At 40.9% G+C, this 23,084-nt stretch overlaps 1 protein-coding gene across 1 annotated transcript in view; it reads right to left on the bottom strand.

Moving 5' to 3' along the window:
- Phactr1 (phosphatase and actin regulator 1) overlaps positions 1-23,084 on the bottom strand; it is a 412,563-nt gene that overhangs the window by 366,098 nt on the left and 23,381 nt on the right. Inside the window, 1 exon segment of the mRNA XM_090356490.1 lies at positions 19,461-19,607. Coding sequence (XP_090212616.1) covers positions 19,461-19,607 — 147 coding nt within the window.

Raw genomic sequence — 23,084 nt, 5'->3', positions numbered from 1 at the left:
CCTTGAGTTTCTCTCTGCTGCTGTCTCTTTCCCACCCTCCAGCTGTATTACTGGCTCCTTTTTCACACAGCCCTTTAAAAAGAATGTTCCTTTGGGGAGTCCCTTACCAACTCTCTCCCATGTCTCTCCTTTATTTACCTCCCATCCATTTCTTAACTTTTTGTTATACTAGGGCAAAAGGATGATATTCTTAAGGTCCAACAGGGTAAAATATTTCTGATCATACCAGAGGAAGCTGACCTGGGAAATTGAGCTAGTATTTTTTGTGCTATTCTAGGGATGGAAGAATTCCACACAGAGAACACTGAGCAAGAATTTTTGATCTACGGGATTTTACCCATCTATGGATTTTGGTAAATGTGGATATTTCTCCTCTCTTCCTAACCCAGGTGCTCATAACTTGCTGGATCTTTTTGATGTCATCTAAAGTCTACTTATATAGGTGTGAGCTCATCTTCCAGTGTAATATAGATCTCGTCCATCCTGTTCCCTAAATGCTTTACCTAGTGGACCAGGCTAGAATATTCAAGGTCATCCATTCTTTGCCTTCACTCTTCAATTGATTAAGGGGTCTGGGCTATTCCTCTTTTTAAAATGCCTTGATAGTAAATTACTTTCCCATTTCCTTTGTATTGCTCCCTTCCTTCAAGTCTTAATTATGTCTAGCTAAAGGTTTTAGATAGATCAAATATCTTATTACCTGCAATATTAGGATCTTCTTTACTCATTGTAGTGAGGAGAGGTTGTTGGGACCCCATGTGTCTGAGATCCTGCATGGTCTGGTTCCTTCTCTAGTCCCCTCTTTCTGCCTTTGGCTGATTCTACATCCTGGCACTTCATCCTAGCACATCTCTCACTGTACGTACTCTGGGCAGGGGATCTGCCTGCCGACCCTCACATGCATTCCCCTCATTACTGCAGCCCACCTTCACCATAAAGCCACCTGTGAATCACTCCCTCCCACAGCTGCCCTCCACATCACTCCAGATCGAAACATTTCCCCACAGATACTTCAATGGTTTTCAGATCATCTATGGATAATTTTGCAGACATACGTATGAAAGCTGGTAAAGCATAGAAAACTAAATGCCAACTCCATTCTAGGCTGTTTCATTTGAGAGTTCAATGCCCCTGAGTGCTTTTGTTTTGTTTTCCTAGTACTGAAGAGTGAATCTATGTACATGTGACCATGTAACATGATGCTAATTGAAATGAATTCCAAGATATGGAAACAAGAGGTTTTCATTGCTGTTGATGATGTTGTCATTTTTAATATACTATATTAAGTTCGTTCTTTCTTTTTTCCCCCTTGGTTTATCCCAGGTAGTCACTGTTTTTGATTCTGATACCCTGTGTCAATATATATATATATATATATATATTTATATATATATATATGTTTATCTGATTTGGGGAAGGAAAGGGGAATAACAAAATAGTGAGACAAACGGTGAACCAATACAACAGCAATACTCACAAGACACTAAGACTGGGAATAAACTTTACAACTTGGGGAGGGGGAGGGAGGGATGGGATAGTGGAAGAAAAATGAAGAAGTCGTAGCAATGTTCAACAAGAAATGTGCTTGTTATCTTATTTACATAACTGTAACCCCTCTGTATAGCATCTTTAGAACAAAATTAAGAACAAAAGCCAGGAGCCAATGGCTCATGTCCGCAATGCTAGCTACTCAGGAGGCTGAGATCTGAGGATCATGGTTCTAAGTCAGCCAGCCCAAGTACTAAAGTCTGTGATACTTTTATGTCCAATTAACCACCAGAAAACCGGAAGTGATGCTATGGCTCAAGAGATAGAGCCATAGCTTTGAGCTGAAAAGCTTAGGGACAGTACCCAGGCCCAGAGTTCAAACCCCATGACCAATAAAAGAAATTAAGAACAAAGATTGAACCTAGTGCTTCACGAATGCTAGGTAAGTGCTCAACTGCTTGAGAAACCCCCTAAGCCCTTGCTTCTCACTTCCAAGTCTCCTTTCCCCACAGCTTCTTCCTAGAGAAATGGGCTCCTCATCCTCTGAGAAGCTGCCCAAGCACCCTTCTTTCTAAACAGTCTCCAGCTCTTCCAGGCAGAGCTGATCTTTTCATTTCCTATGTCTAATGGTGTGCTCTCCACTACGGTCACCTTTTCATAATCCATCTACTCATCCCAGGCCAAGCTCCTGAGAATGAGACATCCTCACCTAACTTTGAGTAACTAGTATCTAACACACGGTCTGAACACAGAGTTGCTAAACAGATGCATGCTACCACTGATCTGGGTAATTGCAAAGACAGTTTCAGAGTCACCATGGTAGGAGGACACAGTGAGGATGCTTTCCAAATGAAAGAGCAAGAGGACCTGGAGCCTTCCCTGACTCACACCCTGCTTCCCACGTCTTGTGACATTTCAAATCGCATAATCACTCCAATCAGTGAGAATTACAAGTGACTAAACACTGGCATATCTTTTTACCTGCCTGCTGAGTTAACTACTTCCCCCTTTACGTTGAGAGACTTGAATCTGCCTAGTCACAGCTACGATGTGGGAACAGGTTGCTTCAGCCAAGGTTCAACCCAGGGGGTTAAAGAGATTTTTGCCTTGAGCCTCTATGCAGATCTATTAAGAAGAGGGACCAAAGTGAGAACACTGACTCATGGAGGGATCTGGCAGCTGAGCCAGCTGGCTCTGTTCATCCAAGTCTGTCTGCAGCTCTTCTCTCTGCAGGTACACAAAGTCTGAAGCTTATTAATATCCTAGGCTGTCCGGGCAGCCATCCTTTCTAATCATACCAGTGACCATTTTCACAGTGGAGTACCCAAAACCTACTGAGAACTTTTAGTCAGAATGCCTTATCTAGTCCTCACAACTGTGAAACACATGTGATTACTCTATCCAAGAGGAAATAAGAGAGGGCTTCAAGAAGTAACTCAAGATCTGTACCTGGGAAAGGTTACAAACCCATGAGCTGAACTTCATAGTTTATGGTCTAACATATAGATCCAATAGTAGAAAATGTGTCACTTTCTCTCTCAAAGACAAAAAAAATAGAAAAATATTTGCCTTGCTGTATTAGTTGATCCTACCATAACTTTTTTGAGGGGAGGGTCAGTCCTGGGGTGTGAACTCAGGACCTGGACACTGTCCCTGAGCTTCTACTATTTGAGCTACAGCAACCACTTCTGGCATTTTCTATGTATGGGGGCACTGAGGAACTTAACCCAGGGCTTCATAACCCAGCACTCTACTACTAAGCCACATTCTCTGTCCGTCTACTATCATCTTAAGAGTTAAAATCTAGATTGGTGCTATAATCCTATCCAGCCTGGGATGGAAAGTCTGTGAGACTCTTATTTTCAATTAACCACCAGGAAACCATAAGTGGAGCTGTGGCTCCAAGTAGTAGAGTGCTAGCCTTGAGCAAAAAGAACTCAAAGACAACACTCAGGCCTGAGTTCAAGTCCTATGACTGACCAAAAAAAGAGATAACAGTAAAATAGAGTCTTTATTTCAATGAATTCTTTACAGATCTGTTACCCCACAGGGGATCTGATGGTAATAATTATTTCTCCTAAGACCTGTTTCATAAAAAGGGACTTGATAACATTCTAATTAATTTTCCCAAAGGAATGAGTAGATGAACCTATAAACAACAAAACCAAATAAAATTCAAACAATTTCTAGTTCATAACTAAAAAACTGACTTATCCTAATTGTCCAGTCTTACTTTCCACATTACAGAATAATTCCTAGCCCATTGTGGCTAAATACAGCTAGAATGAGTGCTTGATTCATGTCTTCAGCTATTGGACACATAGAGCAGAGTATGTTAATGCCTGTAAACTTGGTTATTTCTCCTGGAATTTCCCATCCTCAGGTTATTTTCTTAATGATCTCTCATTCTAAATTTATTTGTGTTTTCTTCCATATGTCAAAATGCCTGAAAATGGTGTGGAGAGCTTTAACATATACCAACTCCCCCCACCCCCGCCAGATATTTGCCATTATCCTATACAACCTTGTGCATAAGTGCAAAATTCAAATTTAATTTCTCCATGTATGCACACATAATTTTTTTATAATTGTCACTGAGTCTCCAAGGGAAATTGTTTCAAAGAGGCTGTTCCAATCTCCTCATGCAAGTCAACTGCTTGTCTAGGACCTTCATTTCATCTGCAGCTGCATATACTATGAGTTAGCAACCACCCCACAAACAAATAAATAGAAACAAATAAGATGTTTCTCTACATTACTTACAAACTCATGCGCTCTGCAGAAAGCAAAATGCAAGCCAAACTCTGATGAATTTGTTTTTGTGTGTTTTGAAAACGAAGACTGATGTAGTTAAACAATTGTGTGGAGGTAAGATAGCTTGAGAGAATTCTGAACAGCCATGGACTTCATGCTTTCAGATGTATCTTTGCAGCTGATGAGACTGGTATGAAAACACTGCAAACAGGCATCATTTACCTGGGTGTAGCTGTTTTCCAAATAGCTAGTGTTTCACAGTGGCATCAGCTAGGGACGCTAATATGTTGTAATGCTGACCACCACAATCTTATTATTGAACAGTCTTCAAATAGCAACCCACTTTTATCTTCCTAAGATAATGTTGTACAAAAGACAATATAAGGTGATAAAATGTGTTATGATAACTCAATAATAACACTTCCTTCTACAAAGGATAGTTAAATATACTGCTGCCCATACATATTTATCTGTCTGTTCTAGAAACAAATGTGTTTTAAAGACATGCTTACAATCCTTGACCCTAGGAAAGCAATAATCAAAATTACCTGTCAACATACTCCTAGATGTCACATTGTCAAATTAAATTGGTCAAGCAAAACTGTCTCTAGATAGCAACAGAATAAAATAACTGTGTCTGAACTCTCTGCTTGGATACTTAGTACATACAGTCTAGCTATTAAAGATCAGTTTTAGCTCTGTGACGAGAGCAATGGGGTGTTTCTGATGAATGTTTAGTTCTTTAATTCACAGTGGTGTGTGTTAACAGTCCACAACTGCTTTCTAGATACCTATGTGATCTCACCCAACATGGAGATGGGATGAAATGAAGAGAGAAAGGTGTTTACAGACATCGATGAGTCGATACCCTTGCAACTGAGGTATATGGTTAAATGAATGTTTAGATTCTGCTTCTGTGGAATTCCCCTTTACATGTTCTATTTTCCTTCTAAGAGACCACAAAGTTCTCCAGGTTCCCATGTTACCATTTGCAGGGTCTGTTAAAATTGAGAGAGACAATCTCTAAGCTTTTCTTTCCAGTTCAACTCTCTAGATACGTAAAAAAATGTTCCTACTTTTAGACTTAGATCAGCCTGATTTGACAGCAGAATTCAAGAACAATTCTGCTCAATTCAAGTTTATACTAGAAGCACTTGGAGATAAAATAGGACGCCTGGCATGTGTGTGTCATTCTCTGCAGTTTACTTTACAAAATTTAAGCACGGCCTGCAGAAGTATATACATGGGAGGCTCCTGAAATTTTGTCACCAAGATGTCAGTTTTTGTACCGTGTCACAAAATACCCATGACATGGCTATTTCCCAGAACATGCTTTGTTTCCACTTGAGTATTTTCAAGTGGACGCAATCAAAGGCATTCCTGTTTCTCAAGTAGGAGACATAACATCTGCTCTTCTTTGTAAGAATTGCACTCCAAATCTTTCTTCAATGTCTAGGGAATTGCTTAGGAGGAACCCATGAGCTGAATATTGATGAGGAAAAGCAAATGATACTGCAACTCTAATGTAAGATGAATTAAATCAGCACAGTACTTTACTCATTTTCAGGAGCTAAACACAAACTCTATGGAAAACATCTGGTCTGTGAACCCTTCTTCAGAATAGAGAAGGGCTAAAGAAGTGGATCTCCAATGCTTAAAGGCCTCACTGGCTTGCGGCCAGTTCTTATAAGAAAGGTTTGTCTTCCTGACTTACAGCTTCTGCATTCAAATATTGCTAGGCAGAAGCAAGGACCACTATATGGAGATGTGTATACATATTATATGAAGAAAAATGCCAACAAGCTTACTATAAGGAAGGAATGATTGTCTAGTGGCTGTGGTGGCTCTCATCCATTTGTTCATTGAGTAAGCACTTTGTGAAGCTCTAGTATAAGCCAGGCCCTCTACCAGATAAAAAGATTCAGAAGTCAGCAAGGCAGATATGTTTCCTTCAAACTGTGCCAACTATACTGTAGGCTTTTGATAAATATTTGATAGATGATTAATGGAATGAGTAACCATAAAGATAACAAGTCATCTTTTCTTTCCCTAAAGTTTTCATTTAGGTTTTTTCTTCTAGCAGGCCTGGTAACCTAAGTAAATAATTGTCACTGTGATGCAGCATCAATTTTTTTATGTTACTAAAGTTTACTCAGGTGTGAGTAAACTCAAGCCTGTAATACTAAGGTACTGGTACTAGGGAGGCAGATATCCAAGGCTAGTAGTTCAAGACTACCCCAGGGAAATTAGGTTTGTGAGGACTCCATTTCAATCAAATGCTCATGTCTGTCACTTCCAGTCACATTGGGAGACTGCTAGACATCTAATTTTTAGATCAGCAAGCTGAACTTTAGTGAGATAGCAATCTTCCTCAAAAACAGTCTGGCAGAATTAGAATTTAGTACCCATGAAACAAATCCACTCCTCTCCTATACTGTGATACTTCTTTGGGCCGAGTGATGAGATCCTCACTTTACCTTGACCTGCCCAGAGCGCTGCCGAGGTGAGCCAACAATTCTCAGATATTTTTTTTTTTTTTGCCTGTCCTGGGGTTTGAACTCAGGGCCTAAGCACTGTCCTTGGGCTTTTTCCTCAAGGCTAACACTCTGCCACTTGAACCACAACACCATTTCTGGCTTTTCCTATGTATGTGGTACCAAGGAATTGAAACTGGGTCTTTATTCATGCTAGGCAAGTACTCTACCACTAGATGAAACACCCGGCCCCACCGGCCCCATTCCTCAGATATTTTGCACTTTCTATGTAAGATAATGTAAGAAATCTGTGGGAGCCCTCTGCCTTGGACTGATCCCCAGATTTTTTACATCTGCTCCTGCATTAACACAGTCTGTAGACTTTCACCACAGTAAAGCAGTCAGAACAAAGGGTATGGTAAGAGAAATCACATGATGCTAAGCCACCAGCATTCTGCCACTAGGGAGAAAACTAATTGAGCCTCAGCCATAGATTTGCAGAAACCAAGGATTGAAGGAGGGAAAATGTATGCTTTTATTAGCTCACATAAATAGCACAATTATTTTTCCTTACGTCTCCACTGAGTGAACATGAACATTGAAACCAGCTATAATTTTTAAAAGATACTAAGAATGCCCTCAAGATTCATGGTGGCTACTGGGCTGTATCTGAGCTTTCTAGAGACTGATAAAGTTGGCCAAGAGGCAAAAATAGGAGAGAAAATTATGCTAGCCTTAATATACCCCAGTTGCAATAAGTGCACTAAATATGTCAACTGGTACCTTAGTAGACATACATGCTTCTCATTTTCCTCCAGTTCTGAATGATACCCTCTGGCTACAGGAAAGCTTTCATCTGAACATTAACATCTACTCTACACTTTGTCTCCTTCTGATTACAATGTATGCCTTTTTCTTTTCAAAACAAGTGTCATCATGTCAACCTTCTATCCTTCGGTGGGATGATAAAATTAGAAAAATATTGTGTCACCTGAATTTTGGTACATATACAATTGGACTTTCCCTCCCCAAACCATATTTTATTAAGTACTAATTATTATTTTATGAATTGATATTTTTATTTTCCTCTGTCATTGGCCAGAAAAGGTCTTAGCTAATTGTGTGTTAAAATTAGTAATGTAAAGCTGGGCACGATAGCTCACACCTGTAACCCTAGCTACTCAGGCGGCTGAGATATAAGGATCTCGGTTCAAAGCCAGCCCAGGCAAAAAAAAACATGAGAGAGACTCTTATCTCCAATTAATCACTAGAAAAGGGGATGTGGGACTGTGGCCCCAGGGGTAGGGCAGTAGCCTTGAGCTGAAGAGCTCAGGGACAGCACTCAGGCCCAGAGTTCAAGCCCCATGACACCACCTCCCAAATAAAATAAAATTAGTAATGTGGTTTCCTGAATTCAAATTAAATCATCAGGTAACACAATTTTGTGCAGATATTGTGATATTGATCTGCCAGTAAGATATTGGACAATATATATTTGGTTATAAACCATCTTCTTATAGATATTCTAAGCATTACCCTGCCATGAATAGTAAGTAAAGTTAGCAAGGCAGCAATAAGGCAGAAGTAAGATTATTCCTGATTGAGTGATTTTAACACACTCTTTTGTGTTGGCTATATTCAATCATCGTGGCCACCAACTCCATATTTCCACTTTGCCATGTTTAATAGGTGGCATTAGGAAGCTATAGAACAGGCTCAGATACGAGTGACTGTAACTCTGCTGAATTGTTCTCATAACTGGGTTTATGAAAGGACTCTGTAGATGATCAGTTTCTTTACGAGATAGCTTTACAACAGCAGCATCTGTGCACATAGATCATATTATATGAGCTGGAAGCCATAGGCCAAGGAAGTTGACTTTAAGGTTGACTTGAGCTTACTTTAGCCTAACTTGGTATTATTTTTTAATGGATGCATCTAATCTTAGATAAAACATATATTCATTCCTACGGCTGCAATTCTGTAAGTCAAATCGTGGTTTGACTCAGATTTGAGCAGTCAAGAAAAAATTAGAGCAAGTTATTTTTTCCCCTAAGAATGCCCTCAAGATAACTAAAAAGATATTTCCTGGTGTATAGATGTAAATATGTGAATCAACTTGGAAAGACAAAGAATTTTTAAATTGCAAGTCAAGCATCCTTTGTAGTGGTTGTTTCATGGCACCGCAGGGTTTCTGTGGTGAGATTTGAGTGGCTGGTAGAGTATGGGACACCTTTGCCAAACTTCAGAAACCACATCAATGATTTATTTGTGCCTGCTTACAATGAACTTGCACGAGAAGGTGAAGAAAAACAGGCAATTGAAAGTAGAAACCACTGTCATCGTGAAAGTGTGTACAATAGTATTCAGGTATAGATAATCTAATTTGCTTGAAATCCATTAACTAAATGTCTTTTATGTCATTCACAGTAAAATATCCATAAAAAGCATGTGGAATGATGAGGTATGAATAACACGGAGCCAGATTAATCAGATTTGATGTTGTTTGCAGCTCCAATCCCAGACAATTTGGCTGAAAATTTTCACTCATTTTATAAGCAAAACCCACAGCTGAGGCAGAAGAACCTCTAAAACCACAGACTACAAAGAGAAAAGAAATAAACCAATAAAACATCTCAATCCATCACAATTTTGGTTTTGTCTGTTCTATTTCCATGTTTTCAACATGAAGATATCATTTCTAAAACAAATTCTCCTCACATACAAGGCAGGTATGAGTCCTTTGCCGGAATGTGGACAGAAGACGTTTTTCTTAGAGAAAGATTCTCCTCATAGCGGACTCCAGTCAGCCTCTCATCAGACAGTCAGGCTGTTGTGGGAAGGCAGCAGGGAAAGAGGTGTGGAGTGAATACAGGGCAGCTGGTCCCACAGCTGTGCAAACTGTAATTCTAGGGTTGGAGTGGGAGGTAATGAACAGCCCTAGACTTCCGCACTCTGCAGGGGTCATTTAAGTCTCTCCCTCTCAAACATGAAGGCCTGGCTTTGAAACTTCAGGCTGTGTTTTTGTAAGGTCAGAGCAAATCATTAAGGGAGTTCAGTTGGGGTGATATGGGGGTGGGGAGAAGTAGAGAATGAAGCAAGGGGCTAAGAAGGCTATCACTTGGTTATTTGGCTGAGTGTGGCTCTGGTGCCAAGTTGGACTAATGCCACGCGTGACTTTCCACATTGTTCTCACCGACTTTTAGCCTCACCTCTTTCATGTGGGTTGCTATCCAGTGAGGCTGAAGTGAGACCCAGCTGGACTAAGTTAAACATCTCTGCAACTCAGAAGCACTTGAAAACTTCAGGCACAGTGCTAATAGAATTCTAAGGACCCTACAATTTCATACAAGGATGAAGATTGATAGTAGAGGCATGGACAGGGGATAAATGTATAAACTGGTAAGTGTGTTCAGCCTCTTTGGACTGTTAGTTTGTATTCAATCCAGGGCCATGGCAAAGGCAACACGTGAGGGAACATTAAGTTATTTTTTTCACATTTCCATTCTCATATATTTCACTCATGAAAGCTATGTAGAGTGAGATAAAATACCTTTCCTTACTGCCTTTTCTTTCCTTCCTTCCTTCCTTCCTTCCTTCCTTCTTTCCTTCCTTTCTTCCCTCCCTCCCTGCCTTCCCTCCCTCCCTGCCTTCCCTCCCTCCCTCTCTCCCTCCCTCCCTCCCTCCCTCCCTCCCTCCCTTCCTTCCTTCCTTCCTTCCTTCCTTCCTTCCTTCCTTCCTTCCTTCCTTCCTTCCTTCCTTCCTTCTTTCCTTCTTTTCTTGCCAGTGGGGTTTGAACTCAAGGCCTAGGCTAGCACTCTACTACTTGAGCCACTGCACCACTTCTGGCTTTTTCTGTGTATATGGTACACAAAAATCAAATCCAGGGCTTCATGCATGCTAGGCAAGCACTCTATCACTAGGCCATATTCCCAAGCCCTCAAGGTACATTTCTAAAGATGCCCAGTCAAAAAGGATTTTAGATACTGAGTTAGGATATGTCTTCATTTCTATGTGTGTTATTTCCTCAGCCATGTTTATGAACTCAGAGCAAAGCTGTTACTATTACTTTGCTGTCTTGATGTAATTCATGGCTATTGTGAACGTAAGTTTCCCAGATCAAGTGGCTTACCTGTACATTCCTATCTACTTGAAGGACGAAGTCTAATTCAAGACTAGCCTGAGCAAAAAGTGTTAGACTTTATGTGAATAATTAAAGCCAAAGGGCAAGGGGCATGGCTCTGGTGGTAGAATGCCTGTCTTGCAAGTGCTAGGTCTTGAGTTCAAACAAGACCTAGCCAAGAGCCAAGAGCGTGGCCTAGTGGTAGAGTGCTTGCCTAGCATTCAGAAAGCCCAGGGTTCAATTCCTCTGTACTGCATACACAGAAACAGCAGATAGTGGTGCCGTGGCTCAAGTGGTAGCGTGCCCAGGACTTGTGCACTTGAGAAAGCCCAAGGATAGTACCCAGGTCCTGAGTTCAAGTCCCAGGGTTGGCAAATAAGACAAAAAACAAAAACAAACAAAACATTAGTATCACCAAAAAATATAATGGGAATGCTTGCAGTATACATGGAGTATGACTATTGCCAACTGCTGTCTCAGTTCCATGTTGAAGAGTCATTCTTGATTCATGGGCAGTCTGAGGCTATTGTGATTTCCAAACTTGATCCCCTGGCTCTTCACTGCCCTACTGTAGTATAGTCTCCACATAGCAGTCTCAGTGAACCTTTCAACACCTATCAGAGAATTACTCATGTGCTCAAAATGTTCACATAATTTCACAAATTTCAGTAGGAGTATAAAGTCTTTGTACCCAACCCTGTATGATTGGCATGTCGCTGTTCTCAGGACAGCTTTTTCTCTTGCCTGTCCCCAGGTCTCTACTCTATAGCAGACTGATATTTCTCATTCTTTCATTTGAATGAAAGAACTTTAATTACATTCCTTTTTCTTGTTCACATTGCCAGTCCTGCAGTTTACCCCTCTTTTTGATCCCTCATGCTTCAACCTCAGCCTATTTTACTCATTTTAGTCTAAATATGTATGGATTGAATATGTACTAATACGTAACATATTATATAGTATACTTATATATTTATTATAGGTTGAATATCCATAAGCTGAAAATACTAAATTCAAAGTGTTTTGAGAATCATTCACCTTTTTTTGGAGCATTTTGGATTTCAGATATTTTTCAGATTAGGGGTACTGAGATGGTAAAGGGTATGCAAATATTCAGAATCTAAAACACCCCAAATCTGAAACACTTTTCAAGCATTTTGGATAAGGGATCCTTTACTGTCTATAATCCATCTGTAGAAGTTAGCATTCATAAGGGTAAAACGCTATTGGTTTTAGTCAGTAATGTAATACCAGGTGTAAAAGTCCTACTTCATAGTTAATGGATGAGTATTTGTTAATTGAATGAATACTCTTATGTTATTATTTCTTGTCATATCATTCCCCCAAGTAAAGGGCTAGGTGAAAAAAAGGGAGAAATTGAAAATTAATATTTTTCAGCACATTTGATTACACTATGTATTAATACTAAGTCAACCTGTGGTTTGGTTGGTAGAAATATTGCAATACTATGCCTATAAATGGCAAGTGAGCAATACTGATAAAATGAAGAATACTTTCAAAAGCAAGACACACACACACACACACACTCCTCATGCTTATACTGACAGCCCAACTACTTACTATTCTGCTACTGATTATTAGTTTAGAGCATACCAATGTGGCAGAAAAAGATCAATAGAAAGCAGATAAGCTTTTACACAGCACTTGCATTCATAAATGTTAAATAACTGCAAGAGTGATACCATTCTGGCTGTCCTTTAGTAGCCTATATTGAAAGTTATAAGAATCCATCATCATTCAATAAAGCCATAAAATTGATTTTGTCTTTTGTTTAACTGGTTTTCATTATGTAAAAGACTTATAAATAAATTAAAGCACTTAAATTATCAAGATGCTCCACTTCTTCCCTGAAAATTGCTTTTTCCCCTACCAAAGTGTGTGGGGATGGAGATATGGCTACAATAAAATGCCAGAGCTTCTCTTGTCACATACAATTAACTACATGCTGGGTCAGTTGTTTTTCAAAAGATCTCTTTTGTTCATACAATCCACTGGCTATCCTGGATGTCCTCTTTTTCAGTTCATTAAGTAGAGGGGAAAAATCAGCGCGGCAAATTACCTTTTGGTCCCACTTGAATTTTAACTCTTACTTGCAACACTAAATAATAACCATGAAATTGCATATGTCAGAGTACCTCCTCAAGTAAACATAGAAACAGTTTGTTTAGACAGGGGCAGGTGGCTCAGCACCGTAATCCTAGCTACTCAGGAGGCTGAGATCTGAAGATCATGGTTTGAAGCCAGATGGGGCATAACAGTTTGTGAGACTCTAATACCCAATAAACTACTCAGAGAAATCCAGGGTTCCAGTGGTAGAATGCCAGCCTTGACCATAAAGAGGAGCATGGACAGAGGCCAGGCCCTGACTCCAACCTCCAGGATCAGCTATATATACATTTTTTTGAAAGTAAATTAATGGGAAATGTTGCATTTGCTTCTATGATCAATAGCTTATTTTCTCCAATCAGCATTTATGCCTATGAAAAAACAAGAGTAAAAGTCCTTTTTGTTCTTGACTTGGTCAATGCCTATAGCAAAGCTTATTCAATGTGAATTGCAAAGGTGCAAATCATACCTTCTGAATGCTGTCATTTAACTGCCTTGTACCCATATTTACCTTTCCTGCAGACTAAAAAACAATGGAAATATAAAAAAAAAACAATGGAAATATTCAACTTATATACTCATTAATTTGAATGACAAAAAAGAACAGATTAAAGGGCTTGAACACCCATCAGCAACTGGATTAATATTTAATTTTCTCACTCTATTTGTTGCTAAGATTTCTCCAATGTCTTTCTCAATCATACAACAAATATTTAAAGAGCATTAACTGTGTTTGAGGCTAATCCCTAAATATCCAAATTTAAAATATTTCAATTAATGCAGCATATAGAAATAGGTTTATGCAGTATTATTCAATCTTCTTTTAATTCAACTCATTTCCATCACTGTTCTACAATCAACTATTTTTTGTTTTTATAGCAGTTATCTTCTCCTGTATGTTTTATCCCATAAATAAGACTAATCAGTAATATAGCATATATTCAGCAACACAGATAGATTTAGAAATATCAGTTCTAGATTGGATGGGACTTTAGAGACTTAATCTCATATTAGAGCTGAGTGACCCAGCCCAGAAAGATGAAATAACTTGCTTATGGTATTAGTAGAAATATATATTGGCATCAAATATTTCTGTCTCTGCTTTCACATTAAAAAAAAATAGAACACACACCTCTGGGGACTTGTATGGAATTAAATTATGTGCACAAATACAGACAAACAATATATTCATAGTGTTCTCATGTATTTGTAGTGCTAATTACTTCCTTTCCTTCACCTTTATTTACATTATCTGGGGGTGATCTTCATTAGAACCCCACTTTTGTATACTTAGTGACATTATCAGGCCTCTCAGATTCTAACCGTAACACATAGGAGGCAAGCTCCCCACAATAAAGGTCTCCCATCAGATAGATGGTCAGCCATTTAAATGCTGGCTACTGAGTGTGAGAAGTAACAGTAAAAAGGTTTTCATTAAAACCATCCCAAATAAAAGTCAAAGTAGCTAGATCAACCATCAACCTGAAATTAGTATTATAAAACAGCATGTGGCCTCCTTCAATGACCTTTTTTAATGAAAGAGTAAGAGAAGGTGATCATTAAGACCCTTAGACTGGTAAACAATGGCAATTTGGCACAATAGCATTCCCAATCTGCCTAGAGGCTTTATTTTGTTAGGGGATACCCTAGGCTATGCTGCTATTTTTCAATAGCATGGGCATTCATAGTTTGGTTAAGGGATAAAGGTCTTCCTTCTCCAGAGATGTAGAAAAGAAGTCTCCCAAGAAGCTTTATTTTATGCATTTATTTATGTATTTGTTAATTGATGTGTTTATTTATTTATTGGTGTAGGCCCCGGAGCTTGAACACAGGGCCTTGCATTATCCTTTGGCTTTCATATTTCTATAAGAAGTTGGTACTCTACTATTTGAGCCACATCTCTACTTCCCTGAGCCCCTCTTCTGAACTTCAACCAGCTGACCCATCCATTTTAATAGGTAGCTAGAGCAAGCCAATTCTAAATCTGATCATTCAGTGGGACTGAAAGAGCGGAAGAGAACAGTGGAAGGGAGACAGAGCTATTCCTAGGTGACATCAGAAACGTAAATAAATCTTGGCTCTATAATGAGCATAAGAATGCTAGAGATGACAACACCATTTACTCAAAACCTCTCCTATATAGCAAAAGGCAATTCTGAAATGCCAATGAAAAATAAAACTCTTTGTAATGAGAAAAGAACTCCTTCTTGTCAACAGGGCTTAACATCAAGTTTTTTTAAACAGCCCTGAATCATCTCAGCATTTTTTCTTTCTTATAGGTTTTGTTAAGAAACCTTTGATTGTGCTTTAAATTCTTATTATTGAACACTTCCATCCACTGTAGAGCGTAACTGTGGAGAACTTTTCAGTTTTAGCACCTTCGATGGACTGAATGTTTTCCTACACGATGCCAATGCCAAAATAAATACAATGCCTTCAACCTTCAGAACATGTCCATTTAAGTTCTCTCTGCAGTCACTTCCCTGCAGTGAGTGCATGGCTTCCTAAGGCAGAGTGAGTTCTTTCAAGTTAAATGTCAGTGATGTTCATTGCTAAGTGAGAACATCATTAGAAACACTTGCTACTCACATCGTGAACATACTCTTCTGTTACAGAGTGTCCCTTTAACACATTTGTATTTCTCAGGAAAAATAAAACAAAACACAAACACAAACACCCCCTTTCCACAGTGCTAAATGAGGCTTGCTATATCTGTGTAACCTTCAGCACAAACATTGACTTCACTTGCCTTAGCATTTACACTATGACTACCAGACACCAATTGATCCGTATTTGCATGTCCTAATCACTGAGTGGAAGGTTCAAGCTTAAAAATGGGGATCGATCTGTGACCAAATAAATCAAACAGTTCCAAAAGTTCTTTCCTCAATTTTCTCAGTTCAAGCTGAACTTTGGACTGGGTACCTTTGCGGAGGGATGAAGGAATCATGTATGGGTGCTATTCTTTTTTTTTGCCAGTCATGGGCTTGAGCTCAGGGCCTGAGCACTGTCCTTGGACTTTCTCAAGGTTAGAGCTCTATCACTTGAGCCTCAGCACCATTTCTGGCTTTTTTCTATGTATGTGGTACCGAGGAATCGAACCCGGGTCTTCATGCATGCTAGGTAAGCACTCTACTACTAAGCCAAACTCCCGGCCCATGGTGCTATTCTTTTAGTGAGGTTGAGATTGTAGGTGAAGGAATGCATCCTTCACTCAATCTGTGTGATTATTTCCAAACTTAGCTTATTAAATATGCTTAGGGGTGCAGAGTGTACTGAAGGAATGTTGAAGCATTTCAACTCCTTGGCAACTAGTGGATCTGTGGAAGGAAGACAGTATCTATTATAGCCAAGTAAACTTAATGTAGTTACTTTTATTTCCTTGAAGCACGGCTAAACCTTTGCAATATTAGAAGTGGATTTATAAAATGAATCGGCTCAAGAATAGAAATATTTAACAGAAGTTGTTCAAAACAACCTGCCAAGATAAACTATGAATGTTAAAGGTAGGACACGGGACTAAGGACGAAAGGAAAGTAATCCTTGCTTGCTCAGTTGTTTATAAATTGTGGTTAAAAGCAAACCAAAATTCTTCTATGCCCAGATTACGTAATTTATTGGGAGTATTCAGGCTTCTCTCTATTCAGTAGTGCTGATAATGACACTAATCATTTAATTACAACTTACTGCTCAAGGAGATAAACAAGGCTGCTTGCTTTTTCAAATCAGGGGTTACAATTACTTTCAAATGCTGAGGAAAGGCACATCTGTGAGTACATCTTAGTTTGTTAGGAAAAGCAACCAGAAACCAGCTGGAAAATAAACAAAGCCCCAGGAGTGAGCAGCCGGAGCAAAATTAGAGGGGAAAAAAAAGCAGCAGAATAGTAGTTGTGAAATGTAGTAGACAGGTGGCAAATTTAGGTGGGTAGGGGTTGAGAAGTTCTCAGTGGCCAGATCTTCCACATTACCTGGGGGTTCTAGCGCAGAGAAGGTCCAACACAGCTCTCTTCTCTGTCCCCTGTCTCTGCTCCTTGACCTTCCTTCAGCACCAGAAGCAAGGACAGCTCCCCAGGCTCAGTATGGAGCTGGGGTCTCCCTGCCTCCTGGAGCAAAGCTCCTCCACATCATTTTCTCCTTTCTCCTTGGTGTCTTTCTTGCCACTTTGCATTGAAATGTACTTTAAGAGACATATAGAAGGAACCTAGGGACTTGTCTGGTGTGTTTATTTCCAGATGAAAGGAAGATAAGTCTTGACTGAGGAGATCATTTAATTGGCCTCCAGAGCAATTTAACTAGACTAAAAGATTGCAAGTCACTTGAGTTCTAATCTGTTGGTAAAGTGACTCAATGTAATCAAGTAGTCCCTGAAACTTAAAACTCTTTTTTTCAGTGCTTTATTGCTTTTTTTCTTAAGTGCTAAAAGAAGACCACATAACCTGTACAAACTGCTGCTTGAACCCATTTTTCTGCCATGACATGAAACAATAGAGCTGAGTTTGTTAGCCAAGTGACACTAGAATCACTGGTAATATCATTGGGCTACAATAATAAAATAATCATGGTTCTAAACAGAGTTCTTCCCATCCTTCAAAAAGACCCGTTATAACCATACATTAAATTTACACCATCAAGGGACTATGATCAGAAGAGTTATCATGAGCTAACACAGCATGCTACACACATACACACACACGCCCCACAGCCAAAGTCTCTTAATAAAGTTCTCTTTTCTCCAGTGCCAGAAACAAAGGGAACCATCTAAGAAATGAATGATGTGCAGGATATAAAGGACCAAATCAGTGAGACAGAAAAACTATATTCCAAGTAACTTGAATACAAAGTCAGTTCCTGTTCTTTCAACCACTCAATTGCTCAGTTGATACACCTTATTTATCTACACAGTGTTCTCATGTGTCTAAACTTTTTGTAGCATTCTCACCATGTGAAGGTGTCTTTGCTCCAGGCCAATACACACACACACACACACACACACACACACACACACACACACACACACACACACACACACATTCTTTCAAGGATAGAGTTACCCAAATAAAAAGGCATTGATTGCTTTGAAACGATTCGGAAAGCAAGTCTTCAGGAAATGCACTCATACTTCTGCAATGGAGTTGCTGTAAGAATCAAGTTCCCCAGAGAAGGGATCCAGCTTAGGTTGGGGTTTAGGAGTCAGTTAGAATAAGCAGCACTGTTAAGTTAATGTTGAACAACTTCCTCCCAGCAATAAGAATAACTCAGTCAAGGGGGAAGTTTCCCACAGCAGCAGACCTGGCACTGGTAAACTCTGATTCTTATTGGGTGATCCTGAGCCAGGTGAGGCCTTTTTGATTTTCTTAATCTCTTGGTTTTCTTTCTTTTGCTCTCTCCTGGGTCTTTTCTTCCTTCCTTCCTTCCTTCCTTCCTTCCTTCCTTCCTTCCTTCCTTCCTCCCTTCCTCCCTCCATCCCTCCTCTCTTTCTCTTTCTTCTTTTTTATTCCTTTTTTTCTTCCACCTCTTTTTCTCTCCTTCCCTCCCTCCTTCCTTCTTCCTCCCCTCTCCTGTCTTTCCTTCTCTTCTCTTTCATCCGTCTCTCTCACCCTCTCTTCTTTTTCCTCCTTCTCTGCTAACTCCCTTTTTCCTATATTTTCCTTTCCCTCCTTCCCTCCTACTCTTCCACCCTCCCTTCTGTCCTTCCCCCTTCATTCCTTCCTCTCTTTTCTTTCACTCTTTCCCTATCTTCCTCTTTTTCCTCCTCCAGTCCTCTCTTTCTCCCCACTTCCTCTACCTCAGTTACCCTTTTCACTTAGTTCTATCTGGGCCACTTCTAGCACTGATTCCAGTAACAGTGTCCATGTCCTAAACATGCTTTTTTCTTTTTCTTTTTCTTTTTCCCTTTTTCTTTTTCTGCCGGGCCCTCTCTGTCAGTGCTCCAGCCAGAACAAGGTTGTGCTCCCCGCAGCCAGCCCCGCCCCTTCTCCCCAGCCCGGGCCCCACCAAAACCACCAGGAGGTCTGCATGTCACCAACAAGTTCCACCCTGTAGTGGGTGCATCAGGGAGCCTCTGCCAGGGGGAGCGCGGCCAGACCCTCCGCCCAGCCTGCTTCCCCCGGGGCGCCGGGGCTGTCGTGATTCCTAAGATCATTGTTAGCCCTGGCCACACTTTCTTTTCTTCCAGCCAAGGGGAGGGGGGCGGGGGACACCCGCGTGTCACTCCTGGGTGGACGTAGGCTTTCCACGCACCGCCCTCCCCCACCTCTGCCACACACACTCCTACACACACACGTACACGCATATACACACCCCCCTCCTTGCATGGAGGTGACACAAAGAGAGCCAGCCAGAGCGCAGGGCGCAGGGCGCAGGGCGCAGGGCGCAGGGCTGGGTGGGGAGGGGGCGCCAGGGAGGGGCGTGGGGGGGCAGCTGGCTGGGAGGAAGGGGAGGCAGGAAGCCGGGTGGCATGGACTGGGAGCCAGGCTCGAGACAGATGTCCTTACCTGCCCCCAGGTTAAAGGAGATCCTGGCCTCCGCCAGGTACGGCGTGTCACTCTTGGAGCGGACTCTGCGGATGGGCCTCCGGTCTATGTCATCCTCCGAAGATGCCGCCATTAATGTGGGAGGCAGGAGCAGGGTCGCCCGGCGAGCTGAGAGAAGGAGATGGAGAGGGGAGAGGGAGAGAGAGAGGCGGAAAGGGGGAGGAGGGGAGAGGAAGAGGCTCACACACATGGGAAGGGGGAGGGGGAGGGGGGTGGGAGAGGAAGGGAAAAGGGGCAGGGAGGGAGGGGAAAAGAGAGGGGAAAAAAGGGGGGGGAAAGAAGGAGAGAGGAAGAAAGAGAGCAAAGGAGAGAAAAAGGGTGAAGGGAGAGAAAGAAAATCCGTTAAGGATTTGTGGATTGGAGTAGAGATCAGGCTATCCCTGGCTGGTGCCAGGGGAATCCCCCCTCCCCCCCCTTTTTTTTTCCAGCCCTGGGGCCAGGGGCCTGTGCTGTGGACAGGCACCCCGTCTTCTGCCTGCAGCCCCAGTGTCAGCTGCTGGCACAGATAGGCAAATGCGAAAGAATGCAAAGACTAAAGCAAAGATGCTTGGTCACCACTAGGCCCTCTCCCGCCAAGTGCACTTGGGGTGTTTTTCAAGTTCACACTAAGGTCTCCTTCAACCAGCAGGTTCTGTAGGCTGAGGACTGGGGATCACACACAGCCTGGTTGTGGGGCTTCCTGCATACACTTGTCACTCCTGGGGTACAAGCCCTGGACCCTTGGTCTTGGAAGAGGATACTGTACCCCCAGGCAGCCCTCCCTCCCCCCCCCCAAGGATGAACTCAAATAAAGAGATAGGACCAGCTTGGAAATCCTCAGAGCTCCCTTTCCTGCCCCTTAGAGCTCTGAGGCAGGGAATAGCAGAACAGTGTACACAAGTTTCGGACAGTGTTGAGGTATAGGCATATAATTGGTTGTTTTGATGGCAGTGGATGGCATTTTTGCACAGACAAGAATGACCTAGGTTCTACAATGACTAACTTGTGGGATATATTTAACTCTATATAAACACCCACTCCTTTTAACCTCCAGCTTTCTTCTTGATCTGGTCCAGGTATAGCACAGATAACTAACTGCTTGGGCTAGAACTATAGTTTTTACAACTCTGTACCATTGTCTCTGAAGGGAGAGGCGAAGGCAGAAAGACTTCACTTTCAACATCTGCTCTGCTGTACACAAACCTTTCCCACAACAGAGCAGAAGCAGGAGAAAGATTCCTAGGGGGTGAATCAGACCAGTTTGGATGCTTTTTGAACCAGTAGATGGGCTCAAGTATTTAATGTTTGTCTTTCTGCAAGACGCTTGGTCATTTTTTGGTGCCCTGATGTTTCCATTCTTCTATCTAATAAGTGCCTTCCTACTATACACAGATACAAAGAAAATCTCAGTGTGGGGTTCTGCCCACCAATTCTTTCTAACAGTTATATCAATCCCTTTCTTGAGCACGTTGAAATATGTAGCCCTCTCTCCCCCCCTCTCAATTAACCATTCTTTTGGTCTTCTAGTACTGGACTACCTCCTTACCACTTAGCCACTTGATTTCCTTTCTGGTTCTCTGTATTTTAATTCAATACTAATTCTCAGGAGCTTCTGTGGCCTGATTTTGTCCACTCTTTCCATCTTTGTTTCTGATTATTTATTTATAGTTTACTGACAATGGTCCAAGTCTACCTCATTTCTGCATAACTTTCCATGAAATTAGCACATAGCAAATGCATGCTCAGAAGATAGTTTTGGAACAAAGAATGATGGTGAGAAGTTTTAAAAAGGAACCAGGGAATTGTAAATAACTAAGTAGGTAAATGGGGAATAGATTCATGTTCACCTGACTTGAAATCTTATGTCCTTACTGTGCACATCGATATTTCATGAAATTGCTGTAGACGCCACCCCACAGATGCCAGATCCTCAGATATTCCAATGTCTTGCATTAAAACGGTGAAGTAGACACGTAGAGTATAAGTATATCCTCCCTTATGCCAACCTCATCTCTAAACCATTCATCTCATAGATTACTTATAAAGCCTCATACAAGGGCAATTTGACATCTTTGATCCTACCTTGTTTAAGAAATAGTGAATGACAATAATTTGTACATATTCGTTAGGCATAATTTTCAGTATTTTCTATCTGCTGACCGTTAGAGAGATGGAGAAACCATGAATATGAAGAGCAGAGCACAGACTGATTTGTATACATATGTATGTACACATGCATACATCTAAACACAGAGGCATAAGTATATATGCTTATTAGCCACATATGTACATACATGTTTGTGCAAATGTACACACATATATGTATGTATACATATACACATGTACAATGTGCATGTATGCATACTAGTCACATTTTTCTTTCCTTCCTTCCATCTTTTTCCTCTTCCTCTCTCTCCCTCTGTCTCTCTCTCTGTCTCTGCCTCTCTCTCTGTCTCTCTGTCTCTCTGTCTCTCCCTCTCTTTCTTATGAGAGCCTGGTACTTACTATCTGACACTTATTTTCCCTCATTGGATGGCACTCTACCACCTGAGCTATGCCTCCAATTGAGTTTTCTTTCATTTTTTTTGAGAAAGGGTCCCACTTTGTAGACCAGGCTGGCCTCAAACTTGAGGTTTTTTCTCTGGGTTCTACCTTCTTAGAGCTAAGATTTCACAGGTCCACACCATAGCTGGTCCAGATATATTGGAGATAAGAGTCTCACAGACATACCTGCTCAGGTTGGCTGTGAACTGTGATACTCAGATCTCAGCATCTTGAGTAGCTAGAATTATAGGCATGAGCCACCAGTGCCTATTGGTTTACCCCTTTTTAAGTGAACTTTTGTATTTACTTACAACAGGTTATTTTGTCATGAGCATAATTCTAGATAGAGATACTTTTGATAAAATGGGCACAAAGTACTGTGCCTTTCCTTACTGTCTTGAATTCTTTTAGCTTATTTCCATTTTTGATTATTTTCTTCCTTTCTTGGCTTCCCTCGTTTGCTATTTTCTTTGTTGTTAAATAAATTGTATGTGTGTGTGTGTGTGTGTGTGTGTGTGATTTCCACTTTGGCCTGTTTCCACACATATTCTTCCTTCAGTTATCCCTAACAATGCTCCTTTTTCTTGCATTCCCCTCTTATCTTTGTTTGAGTCTTCATATGAAGGACTTTGGTTTGTGGGCTTGTCACAGTATTTCCACATTCTTAATTCTCTGGGATTCCTTTCAGATTCATGGCTTCTTATCATAAAGTGTGTGATTGAATGACTTCACAGGAAGAGTCTTAGGGCTGGAGGAGGGGATGGTGGATGTTAGTCCCTATATTTTCATTTTCTCACTGTGTAACCTTGGGCAGCTCATTCTGCCAATGTATGTCTTGGCCATCTCATCTACAAAAGCAAGAGGCTCATGTGACATAACTGTAAAGATTCTGCGTACTTTCAGCACCTCATAGCTATGTACAATTACTCTTGTATTTCTACACCTTTCCATAAACTTCCATGGCATATTTTATCTCTTACTCTAAGAAAATTTTTTCTTCTCTGTGTAACTGATCATCTTTAGAAGACATAATAACTGTACATCTCCAAAGTAATTTCATAT

Source organism: Megascapheus bottae, chromosome 22 (assembly GCF_031878675.1).
Source record: "Megascapheus bottae isolate mThoBot1 chromosome 22, mThoBot2.hap1, whole genome shotgun sequence".
In the NCBI taxonomy this organism is placed as follows: Eukaryota; Metazoa; Chordata; class Mammalia; order Rodentia; family Geomyidae; genus Megascapheus; species Megascapheus bottae.
Note: the sequence above shows the minus strand (reverse complement) of the source record. Positions and strands in the feature narration are given on the sequence as shown.